This window comes from Anolis sagrei, chromosome 11 (genome assembly GCF_037176765.1).
Source record: "Anolis sagrei isolate rAnoSag1 chromosome 11, rAnoSag1.mat, whole genome shotgun sequence".
Taxonomy (NCBI): Eukaryota; Metazoa; Chordata; class Lepidosauria; order Squamata; family Dactyloidae; genus Anolis; species Anolis sagrei.
Window position 1 is genome coordinate 6,515,502 of NC_090031.1, and position 20,113 is coordinate 6,535,614.

The 20,113-nt window shown below is 43.7% G+C and overlaps 1 protein-coding gene across 3 annotated transcripts in view; it reads right to left on the reverse strand.

Annotated features, from left to right (window-relative positions):
* Positions 1-1,749: 1,749 nt before the first annotated feature.
* The window catches only part of MAPKAP1 (MAPK associated protein 1), a 162,064-nt gene continuing 143,700 nt past the window's right edge, over positions 1,750-20,113 (reverse strand). For all 3 annotated transcript variants that reach the window (XM_067471833.1, XM_067471832.1, XM_067471831.1), the window contains 2 exons: positions 6,454-6,551; positions 1,750-2,438 (listed from right to left, as the gene is read on the reverse strand). In XM_067471833.1, coding sequence (XP_067327934.1) covers positions 2,313-2,438; positions 6,454-6,551 — 224 coding nt within the window. In that variant the 3' untranslated portion in view covers positions 1,750-2,312. The remainder of the gene's footprint in view (positions 2,439-6,453; positions 6,552-20,113) is intronic.

The window sequence follows — 20,113 nt, forward strand, 5'->3', positions numbered from 1 at the left end:
CGCATAAAGCAGTGGACCACAAGTGGTCCGTAAGAATGAAAATATGGACTGCGGCCTCACCATTACCACACCGTTGCCTCGAAACTAAACAGCAACGAGAGCAACTGGTCTCGCAAAACCCTCTTATAGTGCTGAGGCAACGGGGATGTCGGGAGGGGAGAGGCTGACTACCCACGAAAGATTACAACTACCACATCAGCTCTAGATTATTAGATATGGTTTTCTAAGGGAGAGCAAATGGTGACTACTGAATGGCATATGTTCTGTATCAGAAACTAGATCTGATGTGGTTTATCTAATGCAATTTTCTGAATTAGCATTCCAAATAACCAAACCAAATCTAAAGTTGACCTGATCAAGTGGTTCCTGTTCAAGTAGGTCCCTGGTCAAAGTGGTCCCTGATCAAAGTGGTCCCTGATCAAGTGGTCCCTGGTCAGTGGTCCCTGGTCAAAGTGGTCCCTGGTCAAGTAGTCCCTGATCAAAGTGGTCCCTGGTCAAATGGTCCCTGGCCATGTGGCCCCTGGTCAAAGTGGAACTTGGTCAACTGGTCCCTGGTCAAAATTGTCCCTGGTCCAGTGGCCCCTGGTCAAAAAAAATTAGGAACCACTGACATAAGGCTACCTTAATGCTGCCTTCACGGTCAAGAACGACTCTCAACTTTACCTCCTTTCCTAAAGGCCTGCCAGTAGTTGTTCTTCCCAGCACATGGGATCACTCCAGATATATCCACAACGCTCCCTGCTGAATATCCTGCTGAAACTCCTGAATATCTGAATAAATAAAAAGAAAGGAACCTTTTAAACGTCCAATCAAGACAACCTTTTCTGAGCCTTTCTCAAGCCCCTGGTGTCCTAACGTCACAGTGAGCAGGCATTGGAAAGCAAAGGAAGGATAGTGGAAGGCTAGCGCTTTCCAGATCTTCTGCTGCCTTTCTCCAAGGGTGTGCCAAGTGTGGTCTGGATCCATCAAGCCATGTAGAAGTCTTTGTGGTAAAAACAAACCAACCAAACAACATATATACTTTGATTTTTATATAGACTGAAGATGGTAGGTGAACGCAGCTGAGGATCCTGGAAGGCTATAGCCTTGTGTGGTAAGCAAGTGGGGAGAGAGCTGAAGAGCCCAGAAGTCTATGGTCTTCTCTCAATCCCATGAAGGAAGAAGAGAACCTGAGGATCCCAGAAGACTATAGTCTTCTCCTGAAGAGAGAAGGAAGATGAAGATCCCCAAAGGCTATAGCCTTAGCCTAATATTATATGTGACAAACAAGAACCGGAGAGAGTTGAGGGTCCTGGAAGACCATAGTTTTCTCCTAAAGTCATGTATGGTGGGTGAGTGCAAAAGGCAACCAAAGATGCTGAAAGGCTATAGATCAGTGATTCCCAACCTTTGGTCCTCCAGGTTGGGAACCACAATTCCTCCCACAATTTCTAACAGCTGGTAAGATAGCTGGGATTTCTGGGAGTTGAAGTCCAAAACACCAAGGACCAAAAGTTGGGAACCACTGCTATAGATCCTTGGCTGCCTTTTCGCCACCTTCCCAATTTCTCCCCATGGAAGGCCTATCTGAAAAATAGTTTTTGGTGGCATCTCAAGTCAACAAGAGGTGCCACGATTCTTCTGCATGGAAATGATTAATGCAACACATCCCTACTTTCTGACCAAAAGAAATCCACACAAACCCATGATCTGTATGTTTCAAAGAAAGTAGACGTGACATGATGGCACCACAAGAACCAGACTGTGGAATTAGGCCTTGCGAAAGAGTACAACTGGTTTATTAATAGCAAAAAATGGGTACATTTGTCCTAGAAGTTTTATTTTTTGTTTTAAGAAATCGGATCCGAGTCACAAGCGATACGTTTGTGGGTGTGTCTTGTTTGTGTGTGTGTTGAGTGTGTTACAAGTGGGAGGCCTGAGTCAGTTGGAGCCTCTGTTGGCGGATCGCTTGGCCAGCCTGTGGCGGCTTTCCTTGCAACAGTAAATGTTTGAAAGAGAGTTCTAGAAAAACAAAACAAAACAAGGTGTCAAGCCTAAGGGGGCCTCTTCCCGGCCCCGAGGCCTCAAATGCCCAGCGGCCCTCTTCGGGGTTGATATGGCTCTTGGTTTCCGTCAAAGGGCGATGCCCGCGGCCAAATGCGGCCTCATCATGCCGACCTATAAAAGAACAATTTCTGCCCTGGTTGGCCCCTGGCTGTTTCGGCAGCCGGAGCTCATGAGTCCCCTCCTGTCCCAGGCAACCGGGGGGCACCTGCCACTTGGTTCTAAGCAGGCAGCATCTCTTCCGTTGGCTTCCAGGCTATCCTAAGACCTCACTGCTGCCCTGTTTTCTTCTCCTTCTGGAAGCTAAAGCTGGTCCTTCGGCTCAGTTTCCGTTGCTTCTGAGCCAAGTAATCCGCTCGGGCCGTACTGGCACGGGACTCAAGAATATAGTTCACCTGGAGAGAGAGAGAGATAGACAAAAGGGACAAAGAAAGAACCATTTGAGACCCAAAGAATGGTCAACAACCAGAGAATGGTGAAAGTATCCTCAGATGGATTAAAGTCTCATGGATTTTCATTGGCCGCCCTAAGACTGCGGAATGACCTGCCAGAAGAGCTTTGACAGCTAAATTGGCTGTCAGAATTTAAGGGACAATTGAAGGCCGGGCTTTAGCACAGCTGGTTAATCACCAGCAGCAATAGATCATACCAATCGAAAGGTTGGCAGTTCAAAGCCCGGGTTGGGGTGAACACCTGACCTTCAGTCCACGTTACTCTCCACCTAAGCAGTTCGAAAACAGCTGTGAGTAGAGAAATTTGGCACTACTTAAGGAGGGAGGTAATTTACGGCACAACAAAAATGAATTGCCAGAAAATGTCAGTGATCAATGTTGGAGTTAATGTTGGAGAGTGGTCCCTGGTCAAAGTGTTCCATGGTCCGTGGTCAAAGTGGTCGCTGTTCAAGTGGTCCCTGTTCAAACTGGTGCCTGGTCAAAGTGGTCCCTGGTCAAAGTGGTCCCTGTTCAAGTGGTCCTTGTTCAAGTGGTCCCTAGTCAAAGTAGTCCCTGATCAAGTGGTTCCTGATCAGAGTGGTTCCTGATCAGAGTGATCTCTGGTCAAAGTGGTCCCTGGTCAAGTGGTCCCAGGTCAAAGTGGTCCCTGATCAGAGTGGTCTCTGGTCAAAGTGGTCCCTGATCAAGTGGTTCCTGATCAGAGTGGTCTCTGGTCTAAGTGGTCCCTGGTCAAAGTGATCCCTGATCAAGTGATAACTGGTCAAAGAGATCCCTGTTCAAGTGGTCCCTGATCAAGTGGTCCCTGTTAAAGTGGTCCCTGGTCAAAATGGTCCCTGGCCAAAGTGGTCCCTGTTCAAATAGGTGTCTGGTCAAGTAGTCCTTGTTCAAAGTAGGCCCTGGTCAAGTGGTCCCTGGTCAAAAAAGGGTTGGGAACCACTGCTATAGATGCTTTCGTGGAGATTTGAGCACTGGATTATGACTGAAACCAGGGTCTGAATCCCTATTTAGCCATGGAAACTCTCAGTCTGGACATTGCGAAGTGACTGACTCAGCCTCAGAGGAAGACATGGACAATGAATGTAAGAAAATCCCATGATTTGCCTTAAGGTCAACGCAAGTTGTAGGAACACAACAACAGAGAATTTACAGTTCAGACAGGGGCAAATCTCACCCAGGGAGCTCTCGTATCTCACCAAATACAAATCTCACAATGGAATACAGTGCTACTAGTTGTGCACCATGAACAGGCCTTTGGATTATCTTTTTGATATCTGTGTTTATAACACCAAGACTGTTTTTCAAGATCTAGAAAATCAGTATTGAGCTTTCTCTTGAGAAATGGCCAGAAAAATCAGTCAAATTGCTTTGTTAGCAAAGTACAAGAAATAGTGGGTATCAGCCACACTTTTCTTGACGAAGTTTTCTCTCTCTGCTCTTTGTCTGCCTCCTGTGTGTTTTGGCACGTGTGCTCCTCGACGGAGGCGTTATTAAATGATATTTAACAAGCCGGCTCTTCCTCGAGATTTATTATCTCCCAGCACTTGGGCAATAATCACATAGATAATTTTAATGGGAGGTTAATGCAAAAATCAAAAGATAAAGACACCCTTTGCTCCGCCATTAGCTGGCTAATACGCTGTGGCATAAAATCTTGCCCAATTTTATGCACTGCAAGGTGCTGCTCTTCCGTTGCCGATTGGGGCGGAAGGCAGGAGAAGGAATCCACGTTGGGAGGCTTCGCAGCCAGCAACGCCTTGGAACCATTATTTCTCCATTAGATCAAGAACCTGATTCATAAAAGATGACTCAATCCCCACCCAGAGCACATTTTCGAACCAACTTGCCCCTGTTCCAAAATGATGGACTCATTTCACATTTTGTAGCCAGAGTACAACTTGGCTCGCTTGCACAAGTTGTCCCTATTCAGTACCAGGACCAAGCGCCATTTCTGGTGCATATACATTATAGAATTAATGCAGTTTGGCATCATTTTGGAGTCCTGGGAGTGGTCTTCTTTGGCAGAGAAGGCTATACATCACATAAAACTACAACTTCCAGCATCTCATAGCATTGAACCATGGCAGTTGGTGTCAGAATGCATTAATTAATTGGCTATCATAAGCCAAAGTGAGCCACTAAGGGACACAAAAAGCCTAATTAAAACTGGGTCAGCAAATCCATACCAGGTTTCAACTAGCTTTATGGGAGCTCTCCAAGGTGCTGAAACCATCCCAGCGTAGGATTCAGCACTTTGGAGAGCTCCCTTTAACCTTGAAATCAAACCTAGAATGGATTCATTATCCACTTGCATGGGACAGGGTTGCCGTGATTTTTCCGGGCTGTTTGGCCATTTCCCAGAAGCATTCTCTCCTGACATTTTGCCCACATCTATGACAGGTCTCCCAGAAGTAGTGGCATCTCTTGGAAACTAGGAAAATTGGGTTTATATCCCTGTAGAATAATGTGGGAGAAAGAAGTCTTGTTTGCTTGAGGCAAGTGTGAATGTTGCAATTGGCCACCTTAATTAGCATGTAATGCCCTTGCTGCTTCAAAGCCTGGCTGCTTCCTGCCTGGGGGAATCCTTTGTTGGGAGGTGTTAGCTGACCCTGATTGTTTCCTGTCTGAAATTCAACTTTTTGAATTCCTGACAGATTTTTTAAAAAATATTGGTAGCCAAATTTGATTTTGTCCTTTCTGCTGAAATTGTCTGTTGGAGGCAAGTGCGAATATTGCAATTGGCCAGCTTAGTTAGTATTGAATAGCCTGGCAGCTTCAAGGCCTGGCTACTTCCTGCTTGGGGGAATCCTTTGTTGGCACCTTTGGACATGTCTACATAGGCACTTTGACCTGTATCCAAAAACAATGCCAGTCACTAGAGTCTTATGGGTTGCTGTGAGTTTTCTGGGTTGTCTGGCCCTGTTCCAGAAGCATTCTCTTCTGACATTTCACCCACACCTATGGCAGGCATCCTCAGAGGTTATGAGGTCTGTTGGAAACTAGGATTTATATAATCAGCGGGTTTCATGTCAGTGGGTCAGCAAATCCATACCAGGCTTTGGCTAGCTTTATAGTAGCTCTCCAAGGTGCTGAAAACATTCCAGCACATGATCCAGCACTTTGGAGAGGTCCTTTTAACCCTGAAACAAAACCTGGAATGGATTCATCATCAACTTACATGAGACAGGATTGCTGTGAGTTTTCCAGGCTGTCTGGCCATGTTCCAGAGCATTATCTCCTGATGTTTTGCTCACATCTATGGCAGGCATCCTCAGAGGTTGTGAGGTCCGTTGGAAACTAGGCAAGTGGGGTTTATATATCTATGGAATAATGTTCAGGGTGGGAGAAAGAACTCTTGTCTGTTGGAGGCAAGTGTGAATGTTACAATTGACCAGCTTGGTTAGCACTGAATAGCCTGGCAGCTTCAAGGCCTGGCTGCTTCCTGCTTGGGGGAATCATTTGTTGGCAGCTGTGGATAAATTGACATAGGCTCTTTGACCTGCATCCAAAAACACTGCTAACCACTGGAGTCTTATGGGTTGCTGTGAGTTTTCCGGGCTGTCTGGCCCTGTTCCAGAAGCATTCTCTTCTGACATTTCGCCCACACCTATGGCAGGCATCCTCAAAGGTTGTGAGGTCCGTTGGAAACTAGGCAAGTGGGGTTTATATATCTATGGAATAATGTTCAGGGTGGGAGAAAGAGCTCTTGTCTGTTGGAGGCAAGTGTGAATGTTACAATTGACCAGCTTGATTAGTAATGAATAGCCTGGCAGTTTCAAAGCCTAGCTGCTTCCTGCCTGGGGTAATCCTTTGTTGGAAACATCAGGAGATAATGCTCATCTCCGCTTGAACCCTGGCTCCATGATTCCACCAATGATCAATCTCTTGGGAGCATTTCCTCCTGGTGCCTCCTCCCCGCAATCTCCACCCCGTTGCCCTTGCATTCCCATTTTGGACCTACCTTCAACACAATTTCATTGACGGTAGCAGCATCCGACTCAAAGTAGAGATGCTTGTAGTCATGGTTGCTTAGATATGTGAGTTTAAATATTGCATGACCTGTAAGGGTTGAGAAAGAGAGGGAGGCAGGGAAGGAGGAAGCAAAGGTGAGACAGCAAAAGTAATAGTCCCGCCTAACAACAACAACAACAACATTGTTGTTTATCAAAGGCTTCCATGGCTGGAATCACTGAGTTGCTGTGAGTTTTCCTGGCTGTATGGCAAAGTTCCAGAAGCATTCTCTCCTGACGTTTCACCCACATCAACGACAGGCATCCTCAGAGGTTGTGAAGTCTGCTGGAAACTAGGAAAATGGGGTTGATATATCTGTGGAATGATGTCCAGGGTGGGAGAAAGAACTTTTGCCTGCTTAAGACAAGTGTGAATGTTGGATGCTTGCCATAGATGCAGAGGATGCTTGCCATAGATGCAGGCGAAACATCAGGAGAGAATGCCTCTAGACCATGGCCATATATCTCGAAAAAACCTACAACAACCCATTGTTGGCTCATGTTTAACTTGTTGTCCACAAGGACTTTTTCACTGCTATCGAGTCAGGCATTGTCCCCGCAATCAAGTCAATTAGGATTGTTGTCGTAAGTCTTCAAGTTGTTTCAGACTTAGGCTGACCCTAGCCTAAAGTTTAGGGCGGGGGACGGATAAATAACCCCTTAGTTTGGGAACTGAATAGTCCAGTTTTTCTTGTTTTTGTGTGTGTTCTAATTCCAGCCATTCTTGGCTCTTCTTTCCTTCTCTCGCCATTCCTCCCCAATCCACAAAGGACTGCATTCATACAGCGGGAACGCTTCCCAAGATCCTCCTTATTATTCGTATTATTATTATTATTTCTCCCTGAGCAGAAATCCAGTCTGGGGGGCCGGCTGGCACCCAACGTGCCGTGTGGTGACGGCGATTTGCATTTCCCTCCCCGGGGTGGGAAGTGAACTTTCCTTGAAAGGAGTTCAGCCTCCCCAACGATAAGCCACCCCTCGCTTGAAATTGAAATGACACGAGAAGGCTGTCAGGCTCCCTCTCGCCGTCTGTTCTGCCAATGGTATGCTAAGATCGCCATCTGTGTGTTCCTCTCTTTCTTCCCCCCCTCTTCTCCTCCTCCTCCTGTCGTGGGCCCAAGAGCTTTCTCTCGCTGGAAGTTTTTCGAGACTGATCGCCTCTGTTCCTAAATTGCACCCAACTGGGAACCGGGAATCTGCCGGGACCGTTTTCTTGGGAGGAGAGAGACTAGAATAGAAGGCATGCACAGATCACATTTGCAGGTGACACCAAATTGGGAGAGAGTTAATACTCCAAAGGGCAGGATCAGGATCCAAGATGACCCAAATAAATCGGAGAGTTGGGTCAAAACGAACACAATAATAATAATAATAATAATAATAATAATAATAATAATAATCTATATATATAAAATCAGCATCAGGATCCAAGATGACCCAAACAGATCGGAGAGTTGGGTCAAAACGAACACAATAATAATAATAATAATAATAATAATAATAATAATAATCTCTCTCACTCTCTCTCTATCTATCTATATATATATAAATGCTCTGTGCATAATGAGTACCTTAAAAACAAAAGAACCAATGAACAAAATCACACCAAATTTGTCAACAAAACGCCTCACAACACAAGGAGTGACCATCACTCAAAAAAAATAAAATGATTTTGTCATTTGGGAGTTGTAGTTGCTGGGATTTATACTTCACCGACAATCAAAGAGCATTCTGAACTCCACCAACAATGGAATTGAACCAAACTTGGTACAAAGTACTCCCATGACCAACAGAAAATATTGGAAGGGTTTGGTGGGCATTGACCGTGAATTTGGGAGTTGTAGTTCACCTAAATCTAGAGAGCACTGTGGACTCAAACAATGAAAGATCTAGACCAAACTTGGCACAAATGTTCCATATGCTCAAATATAAACACAGATGGAGTTGGGGGGAAATAGACCTTGACATTTGGGAGTTGTAGTTACTGGGATTTATAGTTCACCTGCAATCAAAGAGCATTTTGAACCCCAGCAATGATACAATTGGGCCAGACTTCCCACACAGAACCCCCATGACCAACAGAAAATACTGTTGTCTTTAGTAACCCTTCTGACACCCCCTCATGACCCCCCCAGAGGTCCCGACCCCTAGGTTGGGAAACACTGTAATAGAGGATAATATGGGAATCACTAGACTGGGCCACAGCAACGCGTGGGAGGGCATGGCTAGTAATAATAATAAAAGTATGGATTGTTGATGTTGCAATCACAGGTGACTCAACTCAGACAATCATGCTTTGGGGTGCATCAGGTCACACACTCTCAGTCTCGGAGAAAGATGAAGGCAACCGTCCTCTAAACAACCATGCTTGTGATTGGATTGCTTTTGGAAGATAGAAATAATAATAATAATAATAATAATAATAATAATAAACAAAGTATGGATTGTCGATGTTGCAATCCCAGGTGACAGCAGGATTGAAGGGAAACAACTTGGGAAGTGTCCAACGTGTGATCCAATAAAACAGGCAGCAGAGTGTCTGCTGTGGACTTATCTTGTTGTGTTTCTAATAATAATAATAATAATAATAATAATAATAATAATAATAATATGGATTGTCAATGTTGCAATCCCAGGTGACAGCAGGACTGAAGAGAAACAACTGGAAAAGCTGACACGATATGAGGATTTAAAGATCGAACTGCAAAGACTCTGGCACAAGCCATTCACGGTGGTCCCAGTGGTGATCGGCACACTGGGTGCAGTGCCTAAAGACCTCGGCCTGCACTTCAACACATTCGGCACTGACAAAATTGCCATTTGAAATCTGCAGAAGGCCACTTTACTGGGATCTGCACATACATCACACAGTCCTAGATACATCACACAGTCCTAGACACTTGGGAAGTGTCCGACTTGTGATTCAATACAACAGCTAGCACAGTATCTGCTGTGGATTTTTTGTGTTTCACATAATAATAATAATAATAATAATAATAATAGCCGCTTGAGAAGTGTTCGATTTGTGATTCTGTGATACGAAATACAGCATATAGATCTCGTTTGCTGTGACACTGTTTTTGTCTCAGTAAAATAATAATAATAATAATTATTATTATTATTTCTTTATACCCTGTCACCATCTCCTGGAGGGACTCGCAGTGGCTCACAAAGCACTATGTGCACGCACACACATATATACACCCATATACATATTAGAGTACACAAACCATATAATAATAATAATAATAATAATAATAATAATAGACGCTTGAGAAGTGTTCAATTTGTGATTTTGTGATACGAAATGCAGCATATAGATCTCGTTTGCTGTGACATAGTGTTTTTGTGTCAGTTAAATAATAATAATAATAATTTCTTTATACCCTGCCACTATCTCTCAGAGGGACTTGGGGTGGCTCACAAACCACTATGCACACATACACACACAGAAATACACACACACACAGATATACATATATACATATTTAATACATCATATGGGAATATAGATTCATTGGGTTTTGTGTATTTTCCGGGTTGTAGAAGTATAGTATAGATTCAGTTAACTGGAGTCATGGACAAAAAAAGTTGTAGTTTGAGAAGGTCTTGAGCCACAGAAGGCTGTTTCCTCACCAAATTACAAATCCCAAGATTCTGCCCAGGCCAAATTGAGATACTCTTCTTGCTTCTGCTACAACTTTTTCATAGTTTGGGAAGCTGCCACGAATGCTTCCCTCTGGAAAGCTTAGTCGCTTGCTAAATGTCCTTTGTTCTTCTACAAATCCATCTATTGGCAATTAAGATTTAACACGTTCGCCCGTTGATGCCGTTTTCGTTTTAATGCCTTCGGTCCAAAGGTCCGACTTTAACTCATCTCCAGAAATAACTGCCTCCGTTTAATGGAGATTTATCCACTTTTCCCGGAGGGGACCGGATTTGAAATCTTATTTACAGTAGCTAATTCTCCAGATCTCCCAAAATAAACTGATCTACGGCCGGCAAACCGGAGACCTCGGTATTTCATCAACGGCGCCTTAATTAAACCTATTATCCCCTGCTAATCAGGAATTATGAATTCGCTATCGGAAAACTGGCAAAGGATCAAAAGGCAAAACTTTAAATCAACGGAAGAGAAAGAACTGCAAGGCTGTATTAAAAGGGTCATAATTCTAATCCCTTGAAGGTCTGGGGTTGGATCGGCTCAGATCTATGGAAACCTGGGAGCTGTAGTTTGACAAGGTCTTCTCTACCAAAGAGTGCTGGTGCCTTACCAAACGATAGCTCCCAGGATTCGGTAGCAATGAGCCAAGGCAGATAAAATGGTTTCAAACTGCACTAAATTGATATTGTAGATGAACCCAGAGAGAGAGCCTGTCCACTGTTGCCATAGCATTGCCATGGAGACATTGTGATGTAGGCCTTCTCAGAGCTGTAGAAAGGAGAAAGTAAGCCATCTAAGAGCTGGAGAAGGGGGGAAGTAGACCTTCACAGAGCTGTAGAAAGGAGAAAGTAGGCCTTCTCAGGATTGGAGAAGGGAGATAGTAGGCCTTTTCAGCACTGGGAAAAGTAATCTTCTAAGAGCTGGAGAAGGGAGAAAGTAGGCCTCAGGGGTGAGAAGAGTAAGTCTTCTAAGAGCTGGAGAAGGGGGAAAGTAGGCGTTCTGAGAGCTGGGAAAAGTCTTCTAAGAGCTGGAGAAGGGAGAAAGTAGACCTTCTCAAAGCTGGAGAAAGGAGAAAGTAAGTCTTCTAAGAACTGGAGAAGGGAGAAAGTAGGTCTCCAAGCTAGGATAAGTAAGTCTTCTAAGAGATGGAGAAGTGAGATAGTAGGCCTTCTCAGCGCTGGGAAAAGTAAGTCTTCTAAGAATTGGAAAAGGGAGATAGTAGGCCTTCTAAGCAATGGGAAAAATAAGTTTTTTAAGAACTGGAGAAGGGAGATAGTAGGCCTCTTCAGAGCTGGGAAAAGTAAGTCTTCTAAGAGCTGGAGAAGGGAGAAAGTAGGCATTCTCAGAGCTGGAGAAAGGAGAAAGTAGGTCTTCTCAGAGCTGGAGAAGGGAGAAATTGGTGGGCAGCGGTCCCAACAACACTGGGGCAGAAATATATACTAGCATAGTATATATGCTAGCATTCATTTGTTTTTGAATAATGCACATTCGTTTCCCTACCAGGACAATTGGAGTGCCACAAAAATGGGAATAAAGGGAGTTTGAACTCAATGGAAAGAACATAATTGTCAGGCTGGGTGTGGAAGGCTGCGGGATCCTGACATTACAGCCTTGCTGTTAGCATGGAGCCCTCCTTTCTGAGCCTGCTGGCTCTTTTTTAAAAACCCAGTGATTTATCTCGTCTCTTCTGCTTTGGTATTTCACAGCTGACAGAAGCAGAGTGCGGAACTTTATTTCAAATTCTTATTTCCCCCCTTTTGAAGGCGTCAGCCCTTTCCAGCCGCCGTTTCCCAAGTCGGAGATGTCAATACTGCTTATTGCATGGAGAGTAACAGGGGCAGGGGGTCCAATCCATCATGGAAGACTTATCTTCCCGAGTCCCTTCATAGGAAGTGAGATCCGTCTTCTCTAATGCTGTATCCACCCGAATCTTCTCTGGACTCCAACAATAAACCTCAAGGCAGACAAGGCCTTGCAAAACTCCCATGACCCCACAGCATTGAGTGAGGGCAAGGAAAGTGGTGTCAAACTGCATTCGTTCTATGGTGTAGATCAGCCTTTCTCAACCTGGGGGTCGGGACCCCTGAGGGGGTTGGGAGGGGGGTGTCAGAGGGCTCACCAAAGACCATCAGAAAACATAGTATTTTCTGTTGGTCATGGGGGTTCTGTGTGGGAAGTTTGGCCCAATTCTATTGTTGGTGAGGTTCAGAATGCTATTTGATTGTGGGTGAACTATAAATCCCAGCAATTACAACTCCCAAATGTCAAGGTCTAGTTTCCCCAAACTCCACCAGTCTTCACATTTGTACATATTGATGATTTGTACCAAATTTGGTCCAGATCCATCAATGTTTGAGTCCACGGTGCTCTCTGGATGTAGGTGAACGACAACTCCCAAACTCAAGATCAATGCCCACCAAACCCTTCCAGTATTTTCTGTTGGTCATGGGAGCCCTGTGTGCCAAGTTTGGTTCCATTCCATCGTTGGTGGGGTTCGGAATGCTCTTTGATTGTAGGTGAACTATACATCCCAGCAACTACAACTCCCAAATGACAAAAATCAATCCCCTCCAACCCTAACAGTATTCAAATTTGGGCGTATTGATTATTTGTGCCAAATTTGGTCCAGTGAATGAAAATCATGCATATCAGATATTTTACATGATGATTCATAACAGTCAATCAATCATTGATTGATTGATTGATTCATAGCAGTAGTAAAATGACAGTTATGAAGTGGCAACAAAATAATGTTATGGTTGGGGGTCAGCACAACATGATGAACTATATTAAGGAAGGTTGAGATGCACCCTTGGTCATTGCTAAAACTTCTGAAGCTTTCCAAGCAAATGGGAAGCTATTATCCATCGGAGAGCGGAAACCCGAGACAGTGGCCTGCGTTGCCCAAATACCATTGCTTTTTGGTCCTTTCCCGGCTGCCTTTATTCTTTGCATCCCCCCCCCCCGCTTTTTTTGGGGAAGAGATGATAAATAAATCAAATGGCGCTAAGCAGCCTTTCCAAGTGGCGATGGGCTCCTTCGCCGCGTCTGCACCTCATCAATCACGCCATTGTCTGCTTGAGAGCCGAGCCTTGTAAATGTCATATCCACTCAAGCCCAAGGAGAAGAGAATCCAAACGCAGCAAAGGAGTTTTAATTGGATAGTGTAATTAAACGGCGAGGGGGGGGGGGGATGAGAGAGAAAGAGAGACCCAGCGAGCCGCTTTTGACAGGATAGATGGAGCCCCTCTTTTAACGGGGCTACAGAAGATATTTGTTAAAGTCAACGGAGGCAATGAGTGCTCCTCAAGCATTCGGTACCAACGAAGGAGAGCAGTATTGGAAAAGAGGCATCTACCAGAGTAAATAATAATAATAATAATAATAATAATAATAATAATCTTTATTTATACCCCACCACCATCTCCCCAATGGGGACTCGGAGCGGCTTACATGGGGCCAAGCCCGGACGACGTATTACAGCAATAAAATCAAAACATAAACAACAAATAACAACAACATCATCAGAACTACATTTAAAAAAACGCAGTCATAAAATAACATTCTAAAGGGCTATTATTATTATTATTATTATTATTATTATTAGAAACACAACAAGATGAGTCCACAGGAGTTCTTTGGCTCAAGAACAAGCTCTCTTTGGCTCAAGACCTTGTCAAACTACACCTTTTTTTGTCCATCACTCCGGTTAACTGAATCTATACTATACTTTTACAGCCCGGAAAACACATAAAACCCATTGAATCTATACTGCCATATGATGTACTAAATATGTATATTTGTGTGTGAGTGTCTGTATATGTGTGTGTGTGTGTGTGTGTGTGCATAGTGTTTTGTGAGTCACCTCTAGTCTCCGGGAGATGGTAGCAAGGTATAAAGAAATTATTATTATTATTATTATTATTATTATTATTATTTTACTGACACAAAAGCACAGTATGTCACAGAAAATGAGATCTATATGCTGCATTTCATATCACAAAATCACAAGTTGAACACTTCCCAAGCGTCTAGGACTGTTGTTGTTGTTGTTATTATTATTTTAGTGACACAAAAACACAGTACATCACAGCAAACGAGATCTATATGCTGGATTACGTATCACAAAATCACAAGTCGAACACTTCCCAAGAGTCTAGGACTGTTATTATTATTATTATTATTTTAGTGACACAAAAGCACAGTATGTCACAGCAAACGAGATCTATATGCTGCATTTCGTATCACAAAATCACAAGTCAAACACTTCCCAAGCGTCTAGGACTGTTGTTGTTATTATTATTATTATTTTAGTGACACAAAAACACAGTACATCACAGCAAACGAGATCTATATGCTGGATTACGTATCACAAAATCACAAGTCGAACACTTCCCAAGAGTCTAGGACTGTTATTATTATTATTATTATTTTAGTGACACAAAAGCACAGTATGTCACAGCAAACGAGATCTATATGCTGCATTTCGTACCACAAAATCACAAGTCGAACACTTCCCAAGCATCTAGGAGTGTGTATATTATTATTATTATTATTATTATTATTATTATTATTATTGTGACACAAAAACACAGTATAGCACAGCAAACGAGATATAGATGCTGGATTTCGTATCGCAAAATCACAAGTCGAACACTTCCCAAGCATCTAGGACTGTATTATTATTATTCTTATTCTTATTCCTATTCTTCTTCTTATTATTATTATTATTATTATTAACACAACAAGATGAGTCCACAGCAGACACTCTGCTGGCTATTGTATTGGATCACACAACGGACACTCCCCAAGTGTCTAGGACTGTGTGACGTATCGGCAAATGATGCGTGCAGATCCCAGTATGGTGGTCTTCTGCAGCTGGCAGCTGGTCATTTTGTCAGCGCTGATTGTGTTTAAGTGCAGGCCAAGGTTTTTAGGCACTGCACCCAGTGTGCCGATCACCACTGGGACCACCTTTACCAGAGTCTTTGCAGTTCAATCTTTAAATCCTCATATAGTGTCAGCTTTTCCAGTTGTTTCTCTTCAATCCTGATGTCTCCTGGGATTGCAATACTGATGATCCACACTCTGTTTTTTAACACAATCGTGAGGTCAGTAGTCTTGTGCTCCAAAACTCTGTCAGTCTGAATTCGGAAGTCCCAGAAGAGTTTGCCGTGTTGATTCTCTGTAAGTTTTTCTGGCTTGTGATCCCACCAGTTCTTTGTCGCAGGCAGATGGTGTTTGTGGCACAAGTTCCAATGAATCATCTGAGCAACGGTGTTGTGCCTCTGCTTGGAGTCTCTCTGCACAATCTTTCTGCAGCAGCTGAGGATGTGATCTATTGTTTCACCTGCTTCCTTGCAGAGTCTACATTTGGGATCTATTGTCAACTTTTCAATTCTGGCTCTGATTTGTTCTAATGGCTTGTTCTTGGGCTGCCAGATCATTATTATTATTTGAACCAACTGGACTTGCACTTTTCAAAACGATATGAGAACTGGAGCCTAATGGCCTATATTTTTTTTTTTGCTCCAACAATGTAACATTGGAAGAAAGAGAACCTATAAAAAGATGTATGATAGAACCCAGCGCCCATACAAATGCATTACTGGGATAATTCAGAGATATTTTCACGAGACTGCCTTAAAAACTGGACATAATATTAGGAAAACAACAACAACCCCTCACTCATATTTTGGTGGATGTAGACATATGAAGGGCGTCCATTAAAGATTTCCCCTGACCCACTTCTATTTATCACAGGATGCTGAAACTGCACATGCGTAATGATATCAGTCTCAATAGGTTACGTGCCAATGGACAACTCAGAACTGAGAACTGGGAAGTTCACATTTTGAAGGCATATAGCAAGTTTGGGAGGACAATAGCTTTATAAACAAACATCTGGTCTCTCTACGGATGTCCCGATCCTGAAACACTCTCTGCTTCATTCAGAAAATAAGCTCAGAGCTCAGGAAGTGTTATATTTCAGTGTCAATGTTGACTTTTTGTGGAGAGGTGGCTTCCAAGGTAGCCGAAATGGTCAACATTTTCTAATGTTACACCATTAAGCTGTATTTCTGGCATTGCAGGGGGATTGGCAGGTGCCTGCTGGAAGAGCACTTTGGATTTCTCAATGTTCAATAAGAGGTCAAACTTCTCGTATGGTTCTGCAAAGATGTTTGGAGTGGCTTGTAGGTCTTCTGAATGTGCATAGACTGCATTATCATCAGCATATTTGAGTTCTATAACACATGCTGCTGTGACTTTAATTTTGGCATACAGTCTGCTGAGGTTAAATAGCTTACCATCTGTCAACATTCAATGAGAGACTGAGCTTCTTGTATGTTTCTGCAAAGGTGTTTAGAGTGGCTTGTAGATCTTCTGAATGCACACAGACTACGTTATCATCAGCATATTGGAGTTCTATAACAGATGTTGCTGTTACCTTGATTTTGGTATTCAGTCTGCTGAGGTTAAATAGCTTGCCATCTGTCGATGTTCAATGAGAGACCGAGGGTCTTGTATGCTTCTGCAACGGTGTTTAGAGTGGCTTGTAGATCTTCTAAATGCACACAGACTACGTTATCATCAGCATATTGGAGTTCTATAACAGATGTTGCTGTGACCTTGGTTTTGGCATTCAGTCTGCTGAGGTTAGATAGCTTGCCATCTGTTGATGTTCAATGAGAGACTGAGCTTCTTGTATGCTTCTGCAAAGGTGTTTAGAGTGGCTTGTAGGTCTTCTGGATGTGCACAGATTAAATTATCATCAGCATATTGGAGTTCTATAACAGATGTTGCTCTGATCTTGATTTTGACATTCAGTCTGCTGAGGTTAAATAGCTTGCCATCTGTCGATGTTCAATGAGAGACCGAGCTTCTTGTATGCTTCTGCAAAGGTGTTTAGAGTGGCTTGTAGATCTTCTGAATGCACATGGACTACATTATCATCAGCATATTGGAGTTCTATAACAGATGTAGTTGTGACCTTGGTTTTGGCTTTCAGTTTTGCCTACCTGAATAGAAGATACTCATGATGTATCTGATTGGTACTTGGATAGAAGGCATCCACGATGCATCTGACTGGTACTTGGACAGAAAAGACTGATGATGCATCTGATCCACACTTGGATAGAAGGTACTGATGATGCATTTGGAAACCTCAAAAGCATCAATGGGAAAAAGATAATACATCCAGTACTGATCTATTTCTGACATTTTTGTTCTGCCTGGCAAGGGCTTCTGGGAGGTGGATGTCCAAACATCTGGAGGACCACCAGTTTGACACCTCTACACGAAGGCATCATTGAATCATGAAAGTTTTGGATGCCCAATCGAAGGTATATATTGATAGGACGAGGTGGACTTCCCATGGAACAATACCCCAAGTTCTGACCATCGTAACAGGAATGGAAATGATTCCCAGGTGACGCCCAAAGTTGGGTTTGATCATGACTGGATCTGACTCATATCTCAACGTACTCATAGACCTTTGTCTCTAGAAGCCAAAACACTTCTAGGCTTTCAACACCTGCACCTTAAACTTCCAAACACACAAAGGACGGGCGTTGGTGGGGGAGCTGTTAATTTGGCGATCACTTACAAGCCAGTCCGAATTCATTGCGGCGGAAAGCTATTTTCGCCCAGATGCCTAATTCAACGGGAAAGAAGACTGACTCGTGTAGCGACATCAATCAAAATGTCGCTCTCCTGGCAGGTCTTGACAGTGAGGTGGGTTCAAAGGTTGCAGGATAAAGGAAAAGGAAGGGAGGGGGGTACAGGGGAGGGGAAAAACAACAACACGCAAGCCAGCACACTGGTTCAGCTTTAATATGCCCTCGCTGGAAGTCTTGCAGAGGGTGCCCGCTCCCCCCCTTCTGCATTAGGCAGCTTTCATTAATCTTCTTGCCATCTTCCTTAACTAGCCATGCAGAACCGTTCGATAGCAAGACACATAATGGGGAGGCCCTGTGCCTATTACCAGGTTAACATTCTGTTAAGCCCCAGCACAACAATGGAATGGGAATCGAAAGGAAATCTGCAAAACCTGCAAGGCGCAAGGCTGGCAATTAAATTACCCACTCGGAAGGGTCCATTGAGGCAAGAAAGGACGATCACAGGAGAGTCGGAGGAAACTTGGTGAGCCGGGCAACCGATGCCATTGGACTGTACAGACAATCCTCCACATGTGCTGGGGTTAGGGGCATGGGGCTCGCACGGAAATGAAAATTCACAAGAAAAGAAATGGATCATTTGTCCACATCAGAGAAAACCCTTCTGGGAACCCCCGGGTCTTCTTGCATCACTCTAAGGCAGTGTTTCTCAACCTGGGGGTCGGGACCCCCGAGAGGGTCGCGAGAGGGTTTCGGGGGGTTGCCAAAAACCATCAGAAAACACACATTTCTGATGGTCTTTGGAACCCTTTTGGCAGAGAAGGCAGAATATTTCTCTGCCTGTCCTTCTCTTCCTTTTTGGTGTTGGTGAACTACAACTCCCAGAATTCAAAAACAGCACCTCCTTGACCCCACTAATAATCAGTGTTGGCCATGTAGGCAGCATGTCGAGTTTAGTACAGATCCCTTATGGGGTGAATTCAGAATGCTCTTTGATTGTAGATTAACTATAAATCCCAGCAACTTCAACTCCCAAATGTCAAGGTCTATTTTCCCCAAACTTTGGGCGCATTGAGTATTCATGCCAAGTTTGGTCCAGATCCATTAATGTCCACAGTGCTCTCTGGAGGTAGGTGAACTACAACTCTAAAACTGAAATCAATGCCCACCAAACCCTTCCAATATTTTCTCTTGGTTGTATTTTGAGTTTTGTGTGCCAAATTTGATTCAGTTCCATAGATGGCGGAGTTCAGAATGCTCTTTGATTGTAGTTTAACTATAAATCTCAGCAACTACAATTCCCAAATGACAAAATCAATCCCCCCAACCCCACCAGTATTGAAATTTGGGCATATAATTTGTGCCAAATTTGGTCCAGTGAATGGAAATATATCCTGCACGTCACATATTTACATTATGATTCATAACAGTAGCAAAATTACAGTTATGAAGTAGCAATGAAAATAATGTGATGGTTGGGGGTCACCACAACATGAGGAACTGTATTAAGGGATCACAGCATTAGGAAGGTTGAGAAACACTGCTCTAAGGTTTGCTTCTGCTGGAAGCTGACCACAAAACTGCACTGGAGGACTTCATAAAGAGGTTGAACTCCAGTATGCTGATGACAATGTTGTCTGTGTGCATTCAGAAGAAGACCTACAAGCCATTCTGAACACCTTCGCAGAAGCATACAAGAAGCTCGGCCTGTCATTGAACATCAAGAAAACCAGTGCTCTTCCAGCAGTCACCGGCCAATCCCTCTCCAATGCCAGAAATACATCTTAACGGTGTAACATTAGAAAATGTTGACCATTTCCACTCCCTTGGCAGCCACCTCTCCACAAAAGTCAACATTGACACTGAAATTCAGCACCGCCTGAGCTCTGCGAGTGCAGCATTTTTCCAATGAAGCAGAGAGTGTTTGACATGGGACATCCGTAGGGATACCAAGGTGCTTGTTTATAAAGCTATTGTCCTCCCAAGCCTGCAATAAGCCTGTGAGACGTGGACTGTCTACAGATGTCACACGCAACTCTTGGAACGATTCTATCAGCACTGCCTCCAAAAAATCCTGCAAATATCATGGGAAGACAAGTGGATAAATGTCAGCGTGCTGGAAGAGGCAAAGACCACTAGCATTGAAGCGATGGTCCTCCACCATCAACTCCGCTGGACTGGCCACGTTGTCTGGATGCCCAACCACCATCTTCCAAAGCAGTTGCTTTATTCCGAACTCAAGAATGGAAAACGGAATGTTGGTGGCCCTGATCGGGGTTGGCTTGACACGCCTTCCTCTTGGCACATTTCTCTCTTTCGCCTCCATTCGTG